We start from the raw sequence: 21298 nt of genomic DNA, 5'->3' as shown, positions 1-21298 counted from the left end.
TCCTTTGGCAAAATGGGTCAGAAGAAAGATTTGACGGACTCTGAAAAGTCAAAAATTGCGAGATATCTTGCAGAGGGATGCAGCAGTTTTGAAATTGCCAAACTTTTGAAGTGTGATCACCGAACAATCAAGCGTTTCATGGCAAATAGCCAACAAGGTCGCAAGAAGCGTGTTGATAAAAAAAGCGAAAAAAAGCGAAAAATAACTGCCCATGAATTGAGGAAAATCAAGCGTGAAGCTGCCAAGATGCCATTTGCCACCAGTTTTGCCATATTTCAGAGCTGCAACGTTACTGGAGTATCAAAAAGCACAAGGTGTGCCATACTCAGGGACATGGCCAAGGTAAGGAAGGCTGAAAAACGACCACCTTTCAACAAGAAACATAAGATAAAATGTCAAGACTGGGCCAAGAAATATCTTAAGACTGATTTTTCTAAGGTTTTATGGACTGATGAAATGAGAGCGACTCGTGATTGGCCAGGTGGATGGGCCCGAGGAAGGATCAGTAAAGGGCAGAGAGCTCCACTCCGACTCAGATGCCAGCAAGGTGGAGGTGGGGTACTGGTATGGGCTGGTATCATCAAAGATGAACTTGTGGGACCTTTTCAGGTTGAGGATGGAGTGAAGCTCAACTCCCAGACCTACTGCCAGTTTCTGGAAGACACCTTCTTCAAGCAGGAAGAAGTCAGTATCGTTCAAGAAAAATATGATTTTCATGCAGGACAATGCTCCATCACATGCATCCAAATACTCCACAGCGTGGCTGGCCAGTATAGGTCTAAAAGAAGAAAAAAATAATGGCATGGCCCCCTTGTTCACCTGATCTGAACCCCATAGAGAACCTGTGGTCCCTCATAAAATGTGAGATCTACAGGGAGTGAAAACATTACACCTCTCGGAACAGTGTCAGGGAGGATGTGGTGGCTGCTGCAACGCAATGTTGATCGTAAACAGATCAAGCAACTGACAATCTATGGATGGAAGGCTTTTGAGTGTCGTAAAGAAAGGTGGCTATATTGGTCACCCTTCTCTGCAGCTCCCCTGCTTGTTCCATGTTTGTCGGCGCTGCTCTCTTCCTGCTTCAGCTGTCAAATGGCACCCGCTCATTAAATATGTGCATATTTAATGAGCGGGTACCACGTGACCGCTGAACCAAGAAGAGAGCAGCGCCGACATACATGGAACAAGCAGAGGAGCTGCAGAGACAAGCGCCAGGACACGGTGAGTATGAACGGGGGGGTTGGGAGGCATATTCACCTGTCCCTGCGCTCTTGCGTCCTCTGCAGTGACATTCAGGTCAGAGAGCGCTATCGCGCTCTCTGCGGCACAGTCACTGCAGAGCGCAACGCTGATGAGCAGGGGGCAGCGACGGAGGTGAGTATGCAGTTTTTTTTTTAGTCAGGGGCAGCAGCAGCATAACAGGGGCCACTCACTGTGCAGCATAACAGGGGCCACTCACTGTGCACCCTCGGCTTATACACGAGTCAATAAGTTTTCCCAGTTTTTTGTGGCAAAATTAGGGGGGGGTCGGCTTATACTCGAATATATATAACACACATATATACATATATATATTACACACACACATTATATGTATGCCATTCACTTCCGTCTGGATGTCCTCAAATCCCACAATCCACTGCGCCACACCGGAAGTACGCCGACCACCATTTTGGAACACCCAAGTGATATCGCTCGGATCCAGGAACCCGCTGCGATCCCAAACGCCGCTGCGATCCCGACCGCTGCTGGGATCTCAGCTGCCAGCTCGGATCCAGGCCACCGCTGTGATTCCAACCGCCGCTGAGATCTTAGCTGCCGCTGCTTGGATCGCAGCCACCGCTCGGATCCAGGCCGCTGCTGCGATCACGAGGTTGTGAAAGGGGTGTAACGAGGGGATATAACAAGAGGGTGTAATAAAGCAGGTATAATGAGAGGGTGTAATGAGGGGGGAGTAATGAGGGATGCCACCGACGGACCCCCGCCAGGACCCACCGCCTGACTACACGCGCCGGATCCCGCCGCTGCCTGCCCACCCACCTCTGTGCAGTCACAGCCGGCAGGAAAGACCGCGGCTTGAGGCCTGTGCTGGAGATTGGGTGCGGCCAACCTCTGGTGGCGCCGTACACCATCTCCAGCACAGGCCGCAAAACACCATCTTTCCTGCCGGTTGTGACTGCACGGAAGTGGGTGGGCCGCCACCCCCAGCGCCACAAAGCTGCCGCCACCGTGATGTTACTGCCCTCCCGATGCGATAGCATCGGGCCCACATCTAATAAATATATATATATATATATATATATATATATTGTAAAGAGTGTTTTTAAGGGGAATGTTAATAGCCTTGATGACCTCATACTAAATTACCACTGTAAAATATTTTACAAAGTGACCATATAATGTAAAGAGACATACCTCTGCACTTTCCTGTTCTCTCTTCTCTTGCTACGTTTTAAATTGCTGCTCGATGGGGAGAAAGAGGATCCCGATGCTTCAAAAGAAACACAAGGGCTTCCATCAGCCAGCGCTAAGTAGGAGAAATTGTAAAAGGTCAAACTTAGAGGGGTCATCAATATCCAAATCAGGGTGGGGGTTTGATACTTTCAATGATCAGTTGTTATCGGCTCCAGTGGTTGCCAGATATAACATGGAGTGGAACACAGCAGCCCTGTATATTTTGTGGCTCCTGCAGAGACAGATGTGGAGGATATCAGTATGTCCCAGACAGCTTATTTTAACGACCTGGCAATTTTTCATAACTTTACATTTTTTCAACATAGCAATGTGAGGGTTTGGATTATGTGGGACAAGTTGTAGTTTTGAATGACACCATTCACTTTAAAACAATCTACTGAAAACTGGTGGATTAGGGTGAAATTAGAAATGGGGTGAAATTTTGGGGAAAAATAAAATTAAAAAAAAAAAAAGTTGCCATTGTTTGGTATTTACGGCATTTATCACACAGTAATAATAACCTGCCAATATTTTTTTCAGATCAGTATGATAACGGTCATACCAAACTTACAAAACAAACTGTCTTTTTTTAATTGCGTTTTTTGGCGAGGGTGCAGGCACCAAAATACTAAAATTTTTCCATCTCAATATTTTTTGCTTCCTGCCATTTACCATACGGTTTAAATGTGATTTTTTTTTTAGATCAGACTTTTTACAGATAAGAAACCAAATATCTGAATTTATTTATATTTTTTGAACCGGGTAAAGGTGGTAGATATAAACTTACCATATTTATCAGACTATAAGATGCACTTTTTTCCCAAAAATTTTTTTTGGGAAAATGGGGGGGGTGTCTTATAGTCGGAATATACTTATAAATACTGTGGCAGCAGCAGGAGTCAGGCGATTCTGCGGCGGTTCCGGTGTGACGCTGCCGGGCGATGATCACACTCCCTCTTCCCAAGCTGATGCGACAGGTTCGGATATGCAGGACTTCCAAGCTTTCACAAGATGCTGGAGGAGCACCGAAAACCAACGCCGAACCTGCCTGGGATGTGATTTCCCAGAGGCCACCACACCAGCCTGGGATGGAAGTCATGTCACCGGACTAATAAAAATCTCCTGTGACCCCACTCCACCAGTGCTGCTGATCCCCCCAGCTAAGGCTAGTTTCACACTAGTGTTTTGAGGTGCAGCTCCGCCCCCTGCCACGCCTCCTCCGGTCAGCTTCGCCTATGGGCGCATGACGCTGCCTATGGGTGCATGACGCTGCATGCGACCTGCGTAACCCGTCTTTAGCATTGGGTACGCAGGCATGCTTTTGCTGGCGCATGTGTCCTTTTGACGGTGCGGAGAGCGCACCAAAATACAACATGATGCGTTTGGCGCAGGACGGCGCACCGTCAAAAGGATGCATGTGCCAGCAAAAGCATACCTGCGTACCCAATGCTAAAGATAGGTTACGCAGGTCGCATGCAGCGTCATGCACCCATAGGCGTAGCTGACAGGAGGAGGCACGGCAGGGGGCGGAGCGGCACGGCGAGCGTCCGCTGCGCCTCAAAACGCTAGTGTGAAACTAGCCTAAGCTGAATTCGGACTGTAAGACAGACCACCATTTGACACAATTTTTTTTCCCCTATTTTCCCTTCTGAAAATTTGGGGTGCGTCTTATAGTCTGAAATATACGATATTTTCTTTTAGAAATATATATATTTATTTCTTAACTTTATTTGGCAAAGACAGTGCCCAAATCCAAATGGAACGGACCATTATGGGAGAGTTAATTATAATTTTCCAGATAGTGTTATAATTAGTCATTTAATATAAATTCTATTGTCTTTTGATTGTAAGACTGCAGATAATAAATGTCAGTCAGTACTTATTCTTAGAAGCAGTGATTACATACATGTAAGTAAAGAGACAATATCTATAGTCACTCTATTATATATCTCAATACTAGCGTTACAGGCAGCATACGCCGTGTGTCCACTAAAACCTGTGGCATCTTCCCCCATTCTGTGCGACTCCATTTTTACATAGTTATTAACTGTATATTCTAATCAAGATGCAAGTTTTTGTTTTTTTTAATCGATTATGGGAATTTTTACCTTTATTCTTGTAGGGTCTTTATTTATTTTTTTTAACACCCCTCTCTTTAAAACTTATTTAGCATTCGTCCTATATATTGGAGCACTAAATTTATTATTTTAAGTACTTCACCACATTATTTGATTATTTTATTTACGTAGTACAGCAATATAGAGATAAAGGAGCCAATACTTAAATAGTGTAATCAATGTTCTTCTACAAAACCCAGAAAGGGAGTCTCTCTGGATATTTAACCCCAAGGCAACAAAAAGCCAAACATGTACAATGCTAGTGGGAATGGATGAATTGAGAGGACTCTCCAGCCTTACTGGCTGTTAGAACAGTGCACCATTAGACCATGTGCTGTAAATACTTATGTCAGAGACTGACAGCACCAGTTAAATAGATTAAAGGGGTATTCCCATCTCCAAGACCCTATCCCAATATGTAGCAGGTGTAATAAGATCAGCAAATACCTACAATTAGAAATGCAGTATAGTTCTTCTGATACGCTATGTCTCTTTCCTCATGTGCAGGATCTTTGTAATACATTGCTACGTTCACTGATGAAGTGACAGTTAACTAGTTACTAGCGGTTGTAACCATGGATGCCTAAGGTCCAGCAATGCCTGCACATAAGAGAAAGGACAAAGCGAAGCAGAAAAAGTATACTACACTTCTAATTGGAGGCATTTGTTATTACTACACACTGGGATAGGATCTTGGAGATGGGAATACCCCTTTAACAGCTGCTCCACTTGCAGCTGTAAGAGACAGAGGAACGCATAACACAGCCATCATCTGCCAGCAACAAAATCAGGGCGCTGACATACAACATATCATTACGTCACATGTCGATAAGAGATAATTTTGTTACTTCTCATTGCTTAGGGGCGTCTGGTCTCCTAGGCAAGTGCAGTGGTTACAAGCTCTTTTTTGTAGTATTTGTAAGCGCCGACACAAATCTGGCCGCCAGATCACTGGAACAGGGCAGCTGGAATCTCTGTGCAGCAAAATGTAGCATCAGAGAGCGAACAGTTCAGGCCGGTGGCACCATCGTGCTCAGGGTCCGAACTGTCAATCAGAAGGGCAGCCCAGAAAGCAGATAGTCAGGAGGCAGGGGAGCGATGCATTCAAAGACCTATGTTGAGACAGCTCCTTTAAAATCCAATATAAATAACCTAGATAGACAACTTTAAGGTCAACTTCTCAGAAGTTTATTACTTCTAGTGCATTTTCTGCAGACTAAGCCCTAACCAGTTAAATAACATCTTCCATGTCTTAACCTGCACTCTGATTAATACTCACCAGAGCCTGGAGTGGACCCTCCACTGAAAAGCATGCTCGGCAGCAGTTCAGAAGTCAGGTTCTGCTTAATGGATTTCCTCTTCTTACTAGAAATTCCCTGTGCAGAATCTAACGGCAGTTTCCTTTTGGCACTTGGTGTAAGAATTAATGGAGTTACCATGGAACTGAGAACTGGAAGGAACAGATACACGGGTCTTTGGTTACCCAATATGAAGGTTTGGGAACATTACAGAAATATTAGGTATTAGCCGTTAGTAAGAAGCCGCCCTCATTCCAGGTCATTTGAAAAGCAGTTAGCAAGTAAATAGAAGTATTTTCTATGCAAGGAGTTTAAGCTGTACGGAAAAAGCGCTTGTTCTATCACCATGCATTCAGGGAAGGTTCTCTTGAAAAGGTTTCATGTACACAGAGACTCGCTGATGTTCATGATTGATGCCATCACATCTCATACGTGTGGCGTGTGAAGTTCAGCTGAACATGCACGACTCAGCCAGTGTTTTATGGAATAAGTGATGCATCTGAAACCCTTTATATTGCTTAAAGCAAGTTATACAGTGCCACGCAGCCATTCAACTAAGTATTAGTTACCAGTTACCTACCAGTCCTGCCTGTCTGAGGAGTAGAGGAAGGTGTTCTATTAGTTTTAAGTTTATTCAATGCGCCACTAACAAGATCTGAAATGCAAGATATAAAGTATTCTTCCATAAATGCGAGTGCTTCACAGAATGGGTTTGCTCTCTCTAAAAGGGCTTTTTCATACCAAGTGTCAGTAGAGATGCATTGGGGCATCGCACAAAGTAAGTTTTACTTTCTGGCACCGCAAACAACTAAGTGGTGCAAACATAGAATAGACAGTATAAAGATGTGCCTGATTTATCAAAGAGCAAGAACCAATAGGATAAAACTAGCACATTTCAAGACTGCTTAGTGTCAAGTTGCACTGTAAAGGTACTGTCACACTTAGCGATGTACCAGTGATCCCGACCAGCGATATGACGCGGTCAGGATCGCTGGTACATCGCTAAGTGGTCGCTAGTGAGCTGCCACACAGGCAGATCTCACCAGCGACATCGCAGGGGACGGGGGTCGCTACTTACCTGTCAGACGAGGCGATCCTGACGTCCTCCCACCCGGCTCCACGCTAGTCTCGCCGCAGGAAGCTGACGACGAGAAACGGTCCGGGACGTTCTCGCGCGATCAGGGATAAGCAGCGGGGGAGCGGGTTGTAGGTAAGTATCAGACACAGCGATATCGCTAGCAATATCGCTATAACGTCACAAGTTATAGCAATATTGCTAGCGATATCGCTTAGTGTGACAGTACCTTTACAATTAGGCTATGTTCACACATTTTTGGGCTGCAGCCAAAACCTGATCTCTGGGCAGAAAAAAAAAAGTTGCAGACAAAATGCAGGTTTTGATGCGTTTTCAGGAACTCAAAATTCAGCTTTATTTCAAGTTTGCAAACTAACATAAAAAGGCGTTAGGCTGCCAATGCAAGACGTATGTGAAACCATAAAACATTTTTGAAAAAAGGGCAATTTGATTAAATTATTGGGAAAAAGTTTTTTCTATGTGACAAAAATAGTGACTTTTCTGAACACGTTTATGCATGAAGCGTTTATACAAGTTCATGAAAAAAAATACACAATGGTATTGCAGTTTTTACACATTGGCAGGGTATTGAATACTTGCATATCACTAATTAAGCTGTACTAATACTAACATCCATTCTCACGTGAGGAGAGCAAGACAATAAGTTTTAGACTTGGGGGGTGAAAAAGAAAAAAAAAAGGATCACAAAAATTAATGGGTTTCACATCCTGCTGTATCTGCGTTTTTTTTTTTAACCCAAAATTGCTGCAAAGGCTGATGGCAACATTTTTGCTGATTTTTTGCACTTACTGCTTTCTATGGGTGAACAAACGCTGCAAAAATGCTGGAAAAAGGAGTGACATGCTGCAGTTTTCCAAATCAGTAAGTTAAAACAAGCATGTATATGCAGATTTCTGAAATCTCAGCATTTGCTGGTACTGTAAAAAGCAGATTTTAATTTGCATAAAAAAGAAGCAAAAGTGCATTGTGTGAACATAGCCATAGATAAATCTGCTCAATGGTTTCCATTCTTCCTAGTTTTTCCAAGATATCTGGTTGCTGCCAATGAATGAGAACACTTCATATTCAGAGGCTGCAAACCAAACCATTCCTTTATGCAATATTAGGCTGTGTTCACACACAGCGTTTTTTAGAAGTATTTAGTGGTTTTGCCAATAAAACCGCTAAAAATAAGCTTCCCATTAATTTCTATGCATTTTGCACTTTGTGCATATTGATGCGTTTACCGCGGGAAAAAAAAAAACCGCTTCGCGGTAAAAACCGCAGCATGCTCATTAATTTCGAGGATTTTTCCGCGTTTCTGGCTAGTTCAATGCGTTTTGAAAACGCGCCAGAAAAAAACGCATCAAAACATGCGACGAAAACGCAAAGACAAAAAAGGCGCGGTTTCTGGGAAGGGAGTAAGGTTTTTGAGCAGAAATTTTCTGCTACGTGTGCACTTAGCCTAAATGCAAAATATAAAATCTACCAGAATTAAGATGAAAGAAGCTTTTTAATCAGGAGCTACTAATTACTGACAAGAAACCCCCCCAAAAAGTTACATCAGCACATGAGAGCACAATCTGTACACCAAGCAATCAAGTTTTAGACATGGTTATAGAAAAGGAAGCATTAAAAAAAAAAAAAAAAAAAAAAAAAAAAAAACATTTTGATATTGATTCAATGACTCTTTCATGGCACGGGACATACCTCCAACACTTCTCCGCCTCCTCCTTTTCCTCTCTCCAGGAGATTCTACATCTTCTTCAGATACCTCCAGTCCAGGGGTATCAGCTCCCATATCCACTCCCAACATGCCTGGAATCTTTTCAAGAAGGAAATCAGGAACACATCCTGGAAACAAATGGCAATATATGAACAAAGCCCAAGTACAGTACTTTTAGGAGCATTCTAGCACTGTACAAGAACTTCAAATGTCAGGACACAATATCAAACCACACAGAAAGTTCTGCTTTGCAAGACAAAATGAATACTGAAAACAACCCCTTCTTAAACTAAATGTTTGGCCCTGATAAAATAATAAAGCCTATACCCACCTCCTGTGCCAGGTCCGTTCCAGGATTGTCAGCATTCACTGTCGCGGGGCTGTGGTGCGGTGAGATGACACTTGAACCTGGGGCCCAGTCAGTGCTGGCGTCACTATCTACGCTTTCGGACAAGCTGAACATGAAGAGGAAGTCCAGGATAAGCTGCAGCCCTGGCTTCCTCTTTAAGTTTGATTTGCCCGAAGGTGGGGACAGTGACGCCAGCGTCGATTGGGCATAGACGTCATGTGTTACAACAACGCATTACAGCTCTGGTCAGAGCAAGTGCCAACACCACGTGAACGGTGCCTGTGTGGGAGTTTAGGATTTGGATAGCGGTAACAATGGTTGGCCGAGAGTTTGGTGCGGCCTGTGGGCCACTGTTTTCAGCCCCTTTGCTGTCTGTCTGCAGGCCAGACTGAAAAAGTACGATGTGGTTCGCAGTTTGCCCTTCTGCTGTAGAGGGAAGACTTACCGTATATACTCGAGTATAAGCCGAGTTTTTCAGCACATCTTTTTGTGCTAAAAAAAAAAGTCCTTCTCGGCTTATACTTGAGTGAGGGTCCCAGAAGATGGAGGGGAAGCTGCAGTGGAGGGTCACAGGAGGCAGGAGCTGGCTTCAGCGGCTAAAGATTGTGCCCGCTGCTAAAGAGAAATGAATATTCACTGCAAGCACAGTGAATATTAAAGGGGTTGTCCGGGCTTTTCACATAATATCAGTGCATATATGGGCTGCAGAATGCTGACAATAAGTAACTTACCTTCTGTGGCCAGTTTGCAGCGCTTGCTAGATATCTATTGCTTGTAAGAAAAACGTCCGGGGGGGTGTGTGTTCTGGCATTGAAATGAGAACTGGTCGTTTCCTCAATAGTTTCACTTTCCATAGATCATTGTTCAGCGTGTGTCTGGGGGAGGAGCAGCTGGGTGGTTCTGCTCTCTGCAGTGAGGCTGCTAGAGGGGGAGGATTTGTTACTGTGTGAGGAGGGCTTGTTCATGTGGACAGGGAGGGCCTGTTGCTATGGAGGGTGGGGTTGTTGCTATAGAGGGCAGGTTTTTAGTAGAGTAGGAGGAAACGACCAGTTCTCATTTCAATGCCAGAACACCCCCTCCTGGACGTTTTTATTACAAGCAAGAGCTGATATCTAGCAAACCCGCCACAGAAGGTAAATTACTTATTGTCAGCATTCTGCAGCCCAGATATGCACTGAGATTATGTGAAAAGCCCAGACAACCCCTTTCATTTCTCTTTAGCAGCGGGCTCACGCGATCGCCCTGCTGCCGCTGGCATCGCTGGCCGTGCACGCCAGGACAGGGGTCGGTGGACACAAGGACAGGGGTGAGGAGGCCGTGCACGCCAGGACAGGGGGTTGGTGGACACAAGGACAAGGGTGAGGAGGCCGTGCACGCCAGGACAGTTATGAGGGGACGATGCATAACAAGCTTATACTCGAGTCAATAAGTTTTCCCTGTTTTATATGGTAAAATGAGGTGCCTCGACTCGTACTCAGGTCAGCTTATACTAGAGTATATACAGTATGTTATCAATGTGATGCAGATAAGGCCCAAGTTTGTTGAGTGAGTGCAGAGATTAAAAAGGAACAATAAATTTGGTGATACATTTGGTACATTTTAGATTGTCCGGAAGTTAGGAAAGATTCAGTTTAGCATCTTACCAATATCTGCAGGATGATCTATAAGAGTTTTTACAATTGCTACTTGAATTCGCAATTTCTTTTCCGTGCTGGGAGAGATCTTCTCGTTGTCATCTGAATGTAGTAGGTTAGGAGCAAATATCACAGCCAAGTTATGGCTGTCCATCCTATTAGAGTCGCATCTGTAGAAGAAATCCCAGGTATGCTTTACTAAAGAGAACTCTAATAGGGATATTAGACTGTCAGCTGCACTAGGGAGAGCGAGGGTTATAACAAGAACAAGCGAGCATGTTTTTTCTCTCATACAGCCACGTTGACAAAATGTAAAAATAAAATTAAAATTCATGAATACTCAACCTCACAGATTCCCTGCTGGTATTTTCCTCCTGACCTCGTTATGCAGGAAATAGTGAGTAATGCCCAAGTCAGTCATTTACTGGCCACAGTGGTGACCTATTTGTCAAGGCAGATCTTGGAAGTAGAGACCAGCAAGGAAGGGATGAATGTCAGAGCAGGAGCTGTCAAGGGAAGCAGGGGCAGTGGAGGACTTGTGATGGGATTTTTTTTTTTTTTTTTTTTTAAATCAATCACATCCCTTGCAAAGGTTTTTTTTTTCTAATTAAATGAGTACTTATTTAACATATATAGCATTTCGGTGGGGTCCCTTACCAATCATTCAAAAAGCCGCTGAGCTTCAGACGGAACAGTGCATTGGCTCTTTAGGAAGTCTATGTGCCAATATGTTTACAGGTTCATACTTTCTACTGAGCCCATACACTGATCTGTAAGCGGGCGAGGTCAGAAACTCAGATTTTGAGCCTACTGAATAGCACTCTGCAAAGCAGCTTTTTGAGCTATCAGTGTGGGTCTCTGGCCCTCTACCATCAATCGAACATGTTCAGTGGTAGTTATTTAAAAAAACGGTAATTAGACCTACCGGTAATTGTGTTTCCAGGAATCCATCCTGACAGCACATTGGAGGACGTCCTTCTCATCCGCAGTGGGACAGGAAACCACGAGAGTTTAAAATGATCCTCCCCCTACCATCCCTCAGTGATCTCACAAAGTAACACATCTGGATGGATGCAAACAGTGCTGTCAGGATGGATTCCTGGAAACACAATTACCAGTAGGTCTAATTACCGTTTTCCAGGTCACCACCTGACAGCACATTGGAGTAGTACCAAAGTATATTGGTCCTAGGGTGGGACTACTGCATGGAGTACGTTTCTCCCAAAAGTAAGCTGTGTGGATGCTATGTCTAGTTTATAGTGCTTGGAGAAAGTACTAAGACTGGTCCAAGACGCTGCCCTGCAGATTTGTTCTGCCGAGGCTCCCCCCCTTTCTGCCCATGAAGCGGCCATGGCCCTCGTTGAGTGGGCTCTAAGGTTCCCCGGGGGAATCTGACCCTGTGATCTGTATGCTATGCTAATAGTGGATCTAATCCACCTTCCTATTGTTGATTTTGACGCTTTCTTCCACTTGTTGGGGCCTCTGTATTGCACGAAGAGGTTGCAATCCTGCCTCCAGGGTCTGGTTGCGTTCATATACCTGAGTACAGTTTCCCTTACGTCCAAATTATGGTAGGTTCTTTCCCTGCTATTCTTGGGAGACTAGAAAAAGGAAGGGAGTACTACTTCCTGGTTCATGTTAGAGCTCGAGATAACTTTGGGCAGGAAAGCCGGGTTGAGTCTTAGGACTAAACGGTCACTAAACACCTGTAAATAGGGGTCTTGGGTTGATAAGGCCTGCAGTTCTCCTAACCTTTTGGCCGTGGTGACTGCCACTAGGAAGGCTGTTTTGAGAGAGAGATTACCGATATTTATCTCTGCCCCTAGCTGATATGGCTGTTTGCATAGCGTATTGAGGACTAGGTTAAGGTCCCAGGGTGGTATGCTCTTTCTAATTAGGTGTTTTAGCCTTTTCACCGCCCTCGAGAACCGTGCTACCCATGGGTGTGATGATAGAGCCGTGTCGTAGAACATGCTCAAGGCTGCTATATGCACTCTCAGCGTGCTGGGCCTAAGGCCTTTTCTGAACCCTTCCTGCAAGAAATCAAGTATCTTCGGGATGTTGGGCTGGTCAGTTCCGACTGTCGCCTCTCCACAAAAGCTGCAGAACTTTTTCCAGATTTTGTCATATATCGCCGCGGTCACGGGTTTCCTGCTGGCTTGTAAGGTGGAAATAACTTCGTCCGATAGACCTCTTGCTCTTAGGACCTGCCGTTCAGAATCCAGGCTGACAACTGGAAAGCCTCTGGTCTTTGATGTAGGACCGGGCCCTGATGGAGGTCTTCTCTTCTTGGCAGGAGAATGGGTTCCTCGTCCGCTAGTTTCCTGAGTAGGGGAAACCAACTTCTTCTTGGCCAGTAGGGAACCACCAGTATGACCCTGGCTTTGTCCTCGCAGATCTTTCTGAGGACCCGTGACACGAGGGCTAGGGGCGGGAAGGCGTACAACAGACCCCTGCTCCAGGATTGTGATAGAGCATCTATTCCCGCCGGATCTCCCAGGGGGTTCAGGGAGTAGAAGGTCCTGAGCTTTGTATTCCATTTGTCCGCGAACAGGTCTATTGTCGGTTGTCCCCAACGATCACACAGGCTGCTGAACACTTCGTCGTTGAGCTCCCAGCCTGTCGCAGTTATCCTTTTCCTGCTGAGGAAGCCTGCGATCTGGTTCCGGGAGCCCTCCAAATGCACGGCCGAGATTGAGAGGACCTCCTTTTCTGCCCATCTGAAAATCTGATCCGCTAAGCCCTGAAGTGCTGGGTGTCTTGGTCCGCCCTGGTGACGGAGAAAGGCCACTGTTGTGGTATTGTCTGACATAATTTTTACGTGTCTGTTCTTCACGTGAGACCCGGCGACGAGCAGTACTTTCCGGACTGCATGCAATTCTCTGACGCTGGAGGACCTGTTGCTGTCCTCTGGACTCCATCTCCCCTGGTAGTACTTCCCTGCAACATGTCCGCCCCAGCCGAATAGACTTGCATCCGTTGTTACTACAACCTCCGGTGACTGAACCCTTGAGACACCCCTCTTTAGGTTTCTCAGAATGGTCCACCACAATAGCGATCATCTGGCTCGGGGGGTCAACAGTATCTTGCTGTCCAGTGAGCTCTGCCTTCTGTCCCAGGATGCTAGGACTGCGCATTGCAGGTCGCGGGAGTGGAACTAACTCCATCTGACACAGGAAATGCATGAAGTCATCAGCCCCAGGACTCTCATTGCGTCCCTGATCGATACCCCATTCTTTGAGAATTGCCGGATCTTCTTCGGCATCATGGTCTGCTTTTCGGTTGGAAGATGACATTCTTCTTTCCAAGTCTAGCATGACCCCCAAGAATTTTATTTTGGGCTTGGGTACAAGATCTGACTTCAACCAATTTACGATCCATCCTAAACTCTGCAGCGTGGAGATCACAGACTGACAGTCGGCCCTGAGCTGGGCTGCCGAATCGGCTATAATTAGGAAGTCGTCTAGATACGGGACCACCAAGATGTTCCGGTCTCTTACGTAGGCCACTACCTCTATCATTATTTTTGTGAAAATTCTCGGGGCTGACGCAAGGCCGAAGGGTAGGCAGCAAAACTGATAATGGTAAATCGTGCTGTCTTTTTCGACCGCGAATCTGAGGTACTTTTGGTAATCCGGGTGGATAGGGACATGATAGTACGCGTTTTTTTAGATCTAGCGTGCACATTACTGCTCCCTTCCCCAGGAGGCTGGGGAGGCTGGACAGACATCTGACTGGGATGATTTAGCGAATCCTGCTTTGAGCAGGGGGTTGGACCAGATGGCCCAGGAGGTCCCTTCCAACTCTACGATTCTATGATTCTATGAGTGGAATCGTAGATCTTATTGATTCCATTTTGAAGCGTCTGTATGTTACCCATTTGTTTAGGGGTTTGAGGTTTATTATGGTTGTGTTCTCCCCCGAGGGTTTTTTTTTATTGCGAAGAGGCTTGAGTAGTGTCCTCTGCTTTCTTCCTGGGTGGGAACCGGAGCAATCGCTCCCATGAGTAGGAGATCTTGAATATCCAACCACATGGGGGAAGCGGAACTGAGACGCGAATTGGTGACTAGAAACCTGTTCGGGGGCAGGGAGTTGAATTCTATTTTGTACCCCTGAGAAATGACCTGTAGTACCCAGGGGCTGGAGGTAATTTTCTGCCACTCTCCTGCAAACTTGAGCAATCGCCCCCCTACTCTGGTGGCGTCATTTTTTTCGGAAGCTGGACCCGGGGCCGGAAAAGATGTTATCTCTGTTCCTATTTCTACCCTCGCCCCCCTTGGGGTAGCTCCATCGACCCAACTTGCCTTTCCCCGTAGTCCGTTCTCTGGTTGTAACGGGGTCTACGAAAGGGCTGATATCTCTTACGCTTCTCTTCAGGGAACCCCTTTCTTTTCATCTGAGGCTTTTTCCAAAATATGATCGAGCACGGGCCCGAAGACCCTGCCCCCCGAGAAGGGAATTGAGTACAGCTTATTTTTTGATTGCATGTCGCCACCCCAACTTTTAAGCCAGATAGCCCTTCTGGCTGTGTTGGACAAGGCCTGGCTCCTGGCCGTGAACCTAACCGATTCTGCCGAGGCGTCGGCCAAAAACCCAGTAGCTAACTTCAGTAAAGGGAGGGACTTCAGAATGGTTTCCCTCGGGGTTCTATCTGATAGATGCTCCTCCAGGTCATCTATCCATAGATGCATGGAGCGCGCTACTGACGTTGCAGCTATATTCGTTTTTATGACCGCTGCTGAGCTTTCCCAGGTCCTTTTTAAGAGCCCATCTGCTTTCCGATCTAGGAGTTCCTTCAGGCTTGAGGAATCTTCGAACGGAATTGCTGTCTTTTTTGATACCTTTGCCACTGGGATGTCTATCTTAGGGACCTCCTCCCAGACTTTGACCTCCTCAGGGTCAAACGGCAGACGAAGCCTAAAGTCTCTGGGGATAGTTAATCTTTTCTCTGCCTCCTCCCATTCCTCCAGTATCATTGCCCGTATGTGGGTATTTACTGGGAAGACCATTGAAGTCTGGGAACGCAACCCTCCAAACATTTCGTCCTGAATTGAGCGGGAAGGAGGGGGTTCCTCGATCTGCAGTTTGCCGTACCGCCCCTAATAGTTCGTCTGTATCCCCAGACGAAAACAGATATTTCCTTCCCCTTTCCGGGTGCTCTCTGATCTCCTCCTCCTCTGCATCTGATTCGGACAGAATGTCTTCAGACGACGTATCCGATTCCCTCTGTCTCTTCCTGGATAAGTGGGGATTCGCCTGCGGGGTCTGTGAAGTGGCTAGACCGGATACCGAGGCCTGTACTTCCTCTCTGATTATCGCTCTCATGTTAGACATGAAAGTATCCTGCTCCTCCCCCACTATACGCTTTGCACAAGCGCCACAGAGGGTCTTTTGCCACGTGTCCTTTAGCTTCATAGAGCAAACCGGACACTTCTTATCCTTCCGCTTAGGGTCCTTTCTCTCAGAGGTGGAGGCTCCCCCCTAGAACATATAAAATACGGGTTCTGTGGGGTCTATCATTATGGGCTCTGCAGTGACCTCTTCAGAGGTTACTCACGTGACCCTGGCTCTCTGCTCCCGTCTCAGTCTTCTGGTCCTCCATTGGTAATGGTGGATCGCTGTGTCGGCCACTGTGGACCTGTAAGTGGACCTGTAAGTGGCGATGGGTCTCCCCCTGGCCCCCCGGAGCAGAGCCTGCGTCTGCCTTGTCTGTGCCATCTGCGACAAAGCAGTCCCGCTGGGCCTAGAATGGCTGGTGGCACCGTTGGTCCGTTCCTACGGACGCCTGCCCACTTCCCTGGTGGGCCTATACCGCTGTGGTTTGTGGGACCGGGCGGTGGCTGACAGCAGGCTTTTGGCGACGCGACCGGAAGTGACGCGTCCCCGGCTGACGACGCGACCGGAAGTGACGCGTCACCGCTGATGACGCGACCCCCCCGGCCTGCGACGCGCGCCCTGCTCGTGCCGAAAGTAACGCGCCCGTTCTGTGCAGCGCGCCCCGTGGATGGGGCCGACTGCTGCGGCGCCCTCGGCCTTCCTCCTCTGACTCCGGGTACGGCGACAGGTTCTCCAGGCAGGCAAGTGCGGTCGCTGTCGGTGAGCCGCTTGTGGGCTCAGTCAGCTCCCAGAGGCGGTCTGGCGGTGGTGGCGTCCAGAGTCGAGAGCCCCCCGTCAGGAGGAAGCGACTCTGCATCCGGGAGCAGCGCTACACCGGGATAGCTGAGGGACCCTTTATCGGGTTTCACAGCTGCAGATCTCTCCAGGTAGGAAGGGAAAAGGCTGGGCCCCCGATCCTGACCATCTGCATGGAACGGACATTCCTCTCGCCGTTCCTATCCGCAGTGGGACAGGAAAAACACTGAGGGATGGTAGGGGGGAGGATTCTTTTGAACTCTCGTGGTTTCCTGTCCCACTGCGGATGAGAAGGACGTCCTCCAATGTGCTGTCAGGTGGTGACCTGGAAAAAACAACTAATGACTGATAAGGACTTTAACACAATGACCATACTTGCCTCACAGAAACAGAATGAAGAAAGTTGAAAAAGTAGCGCAGTATGGATACTGTCTGGTCAGACATTAGGCAGGAGATAAGCATAGTTGCAGAGGTTCTTTCCTCGTCACTTCCCAAATTCTGGGCCTTGAACAAAGCATCTTGGAGATCCACAGGCAGTATAGGATCTGGCAATTCTCTAAAAAACTGTTTGAGGATGCTAGCAACATCACAAGGAGGTGCTTCCAAAATACAATCTTCACCTTTTTCCAGTTTTGTCTATAGAAAGTAACAAAAAAACATGCTTTATTTTAAATTTCCTATTGGTTGCCTACTAATTCACCCTTTGGTTTCCTGTCCTGTACAGATCATGAAAAGTTCTTTCATTTAAGGCAGCACAGAAATAAAAACTTGAACAACTATACAATACCTGAAGATTCATGCCTACCTTTAGCTGTTTCTGCCTCACAACCGATCCAGACTTTCGAAAAAGTCCTTCAGTCTGTACATGCTCCTCCAAATATTTGCAGACAGCAACAAGAAACCTGGTGTAGATAGAAAGTACATTGCACAGTAGCAAATAAAACATTGATGGCACGTCTTATCAGACAATAAAAACCTCTCCTTTGGGTGGGTGGAAGCCTCAGTCAGCGCCCCTTCTATGAGCCTAACTATAAAACAACATCCATCTTTCAATTGGGCAGACTCAGTGCTTTCAAGTATTAAATGGTTGCCTGATAAGTACAACCAGCCACTGCAAGAGAATTCATCAGGTAACTTCAATATTAAAGTTTGCATAGAAAAAAATTAAAAATAAAGTTTGTATAGTTATATTTTGAGCTGGGTAGAGTTATTTTTGCACGCCAAACTCACTTTATTGAACCCATTTTGGGGTACTTCTGATATATTAATCTCCATTCATTGAATTTTTTTTTTTAAGGGATTGGGAGGGAGGAGGATTGTGGTGAGTGAAAAAAATAATTACCATATTTTTCAGATTATAAGATTCTCCGGATTATAACACACACCCTAAATTTTGAGGAGAGAAATAGGATTTTTTTTTTTAATAAAATGGTGGTGCTTCTTATAATCCATGCATCTTATTGCTTACCGGGGGTGGTGGCTGCAGTGAAGCGGGGTCCCAGGGTCATTGCTGGAAGAGGAAGGAGTGAGGTGGTGCTGGAGGCCACAGGCTGGGATGAGGGAGTGTTCCAATGTGCGGCACACTGCTGCCTGGTGCTGCTGGGGTCCTGCTGACATTTTGTGAAAGGCCAGAGCCCCAGCAGTTCCCATGGTTTCCTGTGCGGTAGACTCTGGGAAAATGGACGCCGGGGGCGGCGCATGCGCAGATTGATATCTCAGCGCCAAGATCTCAGTGCTGAAATCTCATCTCCAGAGAGCTTGGTGCCGAGATCTCCACCTGCGCATGTGCCACCCCTGGCAGCCATTTTCCCCCCCCAGAGTCCAACGCACAGGAAACCATGGGAACTGCTGGGGCTCTGGCCTTTCACAAAATGTCAGAGCCCCGGCAGCACCGGAGACACCCGCAGTACTGCCGGGCACCCCCCTCATCCCAGCCTGCAGCAACGGTACCAGTAAGGTATCTATGCATTATAAGACACACGCCCATTTTTCCCCCGCATTTGGGAGAAAAGTGTGCATCTTATAATTTGAAAAAAATACGAATACAATAATATACCGACACACACACACAGAGCACGAGATATCAAAAAACACACTAAAGTGATGCTTTGAACATCCTTTTGCAGTATAATTTAGAGTGCAAAATTCTCCTTACGTTGGACTACAGGTTGGTGCTCTAATTGAACACCCTGATTTTTTGTGAATGCTGTGTATTCTCATTAATATATTTTGATAGATTGGACAGAAACAACGACGCCAAAGGGGGAAAAAAGTCATTTCTATATTTTTGAAGTGAGAAAGGGGAAGGTGGTGGTGATTTATACTCCCACATTTTTAATATTACAATATTTCTGCTTTTCAGTTTTACTTTGTTTAGTCCCCTTAGGGGACGTCAATTGTTGCAATATGTCAAAGAAAGGGCAAAAATTAAAAATACAAATAAACCCAAAAAACTTAATTGACCTTTTCTATAGGTCAGTGAATAATTCACTTACGATGGTATATTTCCATACACTGGAATATTCAGCTGTGGCAGGGTATAAAGAGGAGCTCCAAACACCTTACCCTAAAAATAAAGCAATAAAGTTATTTATTTATAATGAATAGAAGATTCACGACATTGTGAGAAACAAAAACTGAGGTATAAGAAAACACATACAGCATTGAGGAAAACGTGGGAATCACAGGAGTGAAGGCCAGAACAATAAGTGTAGTAATTGTAGATTTCTTAAATCCCAAGAGAAAACACAACAGTCACCAGGGTTCAGAAAGTTCTAGGATCTCAGTATAAAATCCTCTATTGTCCTGGCCAAATGTTCGCAAGATAATTACCACCAGTCACTTTGCAATTAGATTAAGTGAATCTGATGAATAATCAATGAAACCTCACCCGCCCCCAGGAGCTACTGTAGGGGGGAGCTGGTATTTCTCATTCTACAAAATACAGAATCGAGAGGGCCACAATAATGGAGAGCACAAATCACTGACACTGTATTCTAACTCCTGTTAAGACACAAAACCACTGATCTTGGATGCATGTAGGGACAAAATACATGTCATCCAAGCTGCGACCTACATGTATAGTCTCTGATTTCAAATTGACTGATCACTAGTGATGAGTGTGCTCGTTACGCGAGTTTTCCGAGCATGCTCGGGTGTCCTCCGAGTATTTTGGGTGTGCCCGGAGATTATGTTTCAGTCCCCAGAGCTGCATGACTTTGCGGCTGCTAGACAGCCTGTATACATGTGGAGATTCCCTAACAGGCAATCCCTGGCATGTATTCAGGCTGTCTAGCAGCCGCAAAGTCAAGCAGCTCTGGGGACTGAAACAATCTCCAAGCACACCCAAAATACTCGGAGGACACCCGAGCAACGAGCACACTCGATCACTACTTTTTACATATTGGGCCACGTTCAAACTATCAGTATTTCACATCAGCAATTGTAAGCCAAAACAGGAGTGGGAGTGGAACAGAGGAAAAGTAGAATAGAAACATCTTCACTACTTCTGCATTTCTCATATTCCCTGGTTTGGGCTTACAATTACCGAGGTACAATACTGAAGGTATGAAAGTGGCCTTAGGGTAGGTGCAAATGGTCAGGAATTGACAGCGGTTTGGACGCCGCACATGTCTGCTGCGTCCAAAACACTGCCGGCTATTGAATGGAGGCGAATCCGCATGTAATCATTGAACCTTGCGGAATCATTGCGTCCAATACATTGTACAGGTGACATCTTTCTTGAGAAGACTCGTGTCTCCGCAAGATAAATAGACATGCTGCGGTCTGGAAAGACGTGCTCGCTTGTCCGTCTCCATGGGTGTCTCTGGACGCATAGTGGGCATGCGATTTCTTGAAATCCCATCCACTATGTTGTAACATCTGGACGCTGCATGTTGGACACTGCAAGTATGCAGCGTCCAACCAGCAGCACTTATTGACCATGTGCACCTACACTCAGAAGTTAGAGCAGCAAGTGAGATCCATTACTTTAGCTCAACAAACTGCAACTACCTGACATATTTCCAGGTACTGATGTACCCAATCCTTGAGTTTCCAGAGATGTAAAGGACAGGAGCGTTCCACATTTGTATTCACATGATGTCCAATGAGAATGGAAAAGAAAGCCTCCTCCATTCACATATTTTTATTGGCTTTCACCAAGAGCAAAGAAACACCCTTGTGCTAGCTGTACCTGAAGAGAACGGAAATATGTCTAACATCATTCACTAACTGTTTATAAAATTCCATGTATAATTTTCAATTGAGCAGATATTCTCCAGATGGGTGGCTGACTGACAGGTTCCCTTCTTAGGCCGGTTTCACACTAGCGCATTTTCAACGCGCGCACGGCCGGGGTAGCTCCGCCCCCGATCCGGCTCTCTGCCCGGCGTGCCCGCCCCTTCCTTGTAGCGCCGCCTCCTAGCGGACAGCGGCGCCTGCGATCGGCGCACCCTATCTTTAGCATAGGGTGCGCCGATCGTGCGCAGGCCGTGCGCTAGTTGCGCTTTGA

General features: G+C 46.2%; 1 protein-coding gene across 3 annotated transcripts in view; it reads right to left on the bottom strand.

Moving 5' to 3' along the window:
• Positions 1-21298, bottom strand: part of ARHGAP11A (Rho GTPase activating protein 11A) — a 35944-nt gene that overhangs the window by 5474 nt on the left and 9172 nt on the right. The window contains exons 2-9 of one of the 3 annotated variants that reach the window (XM_073552145.1): positions 19281-19351; positions 17591-17687; positions 17165-17421; positions 10663-10823; positions 8655-8798; positions 6450-6524; positions 5851-6021; positions 2416-2527 (exon numbers count right to left, since the gene is read on the bottom strand). In XM_073552145.1, coding sequence (XP_073408246.1) covers positions 2416-2527; positions 5851-6021; positions 6450-6524; positions 8655-8798; positions 10663-10823; positions 17165-17421; positions 17591-17687; positions 19281-19351 — 1088 coding nt within the window. The remainder of the gene's footprint in view (positions 1-2415; positions 2528-5850; positions 6022-6449; positions 6525-8654; positions 8799-10662; positions 10824-17164; positions 17422-17590; positions 17688-19280; positions 19352-21298) is intronic. The other 2 variants (XM_073552146.1, XM_073552147.1) reach the window with 2 other exon arrangements.

Source organism: Dendrobates tinctorius, unplaced genomic scaffold (assembly GCF_039654945.1).
Source record: "Dendrobates tinctorius isolate UK_male_01 unplaced genomic scaffold, ASM3965494v1 ptg000186l, whole genome shotgun sequence".
NCBI lineage: Eukaryota > Metazoa > Chordata > Amphibia > Anura > Dendrobatidae > Dendrobates > Dendrobates tinctorius.
The sequence above is the reverse complement of the archived record's forward strand: the minus strand, read 5'-3'. Positions and strand labels throughout refer to the sequence as shown.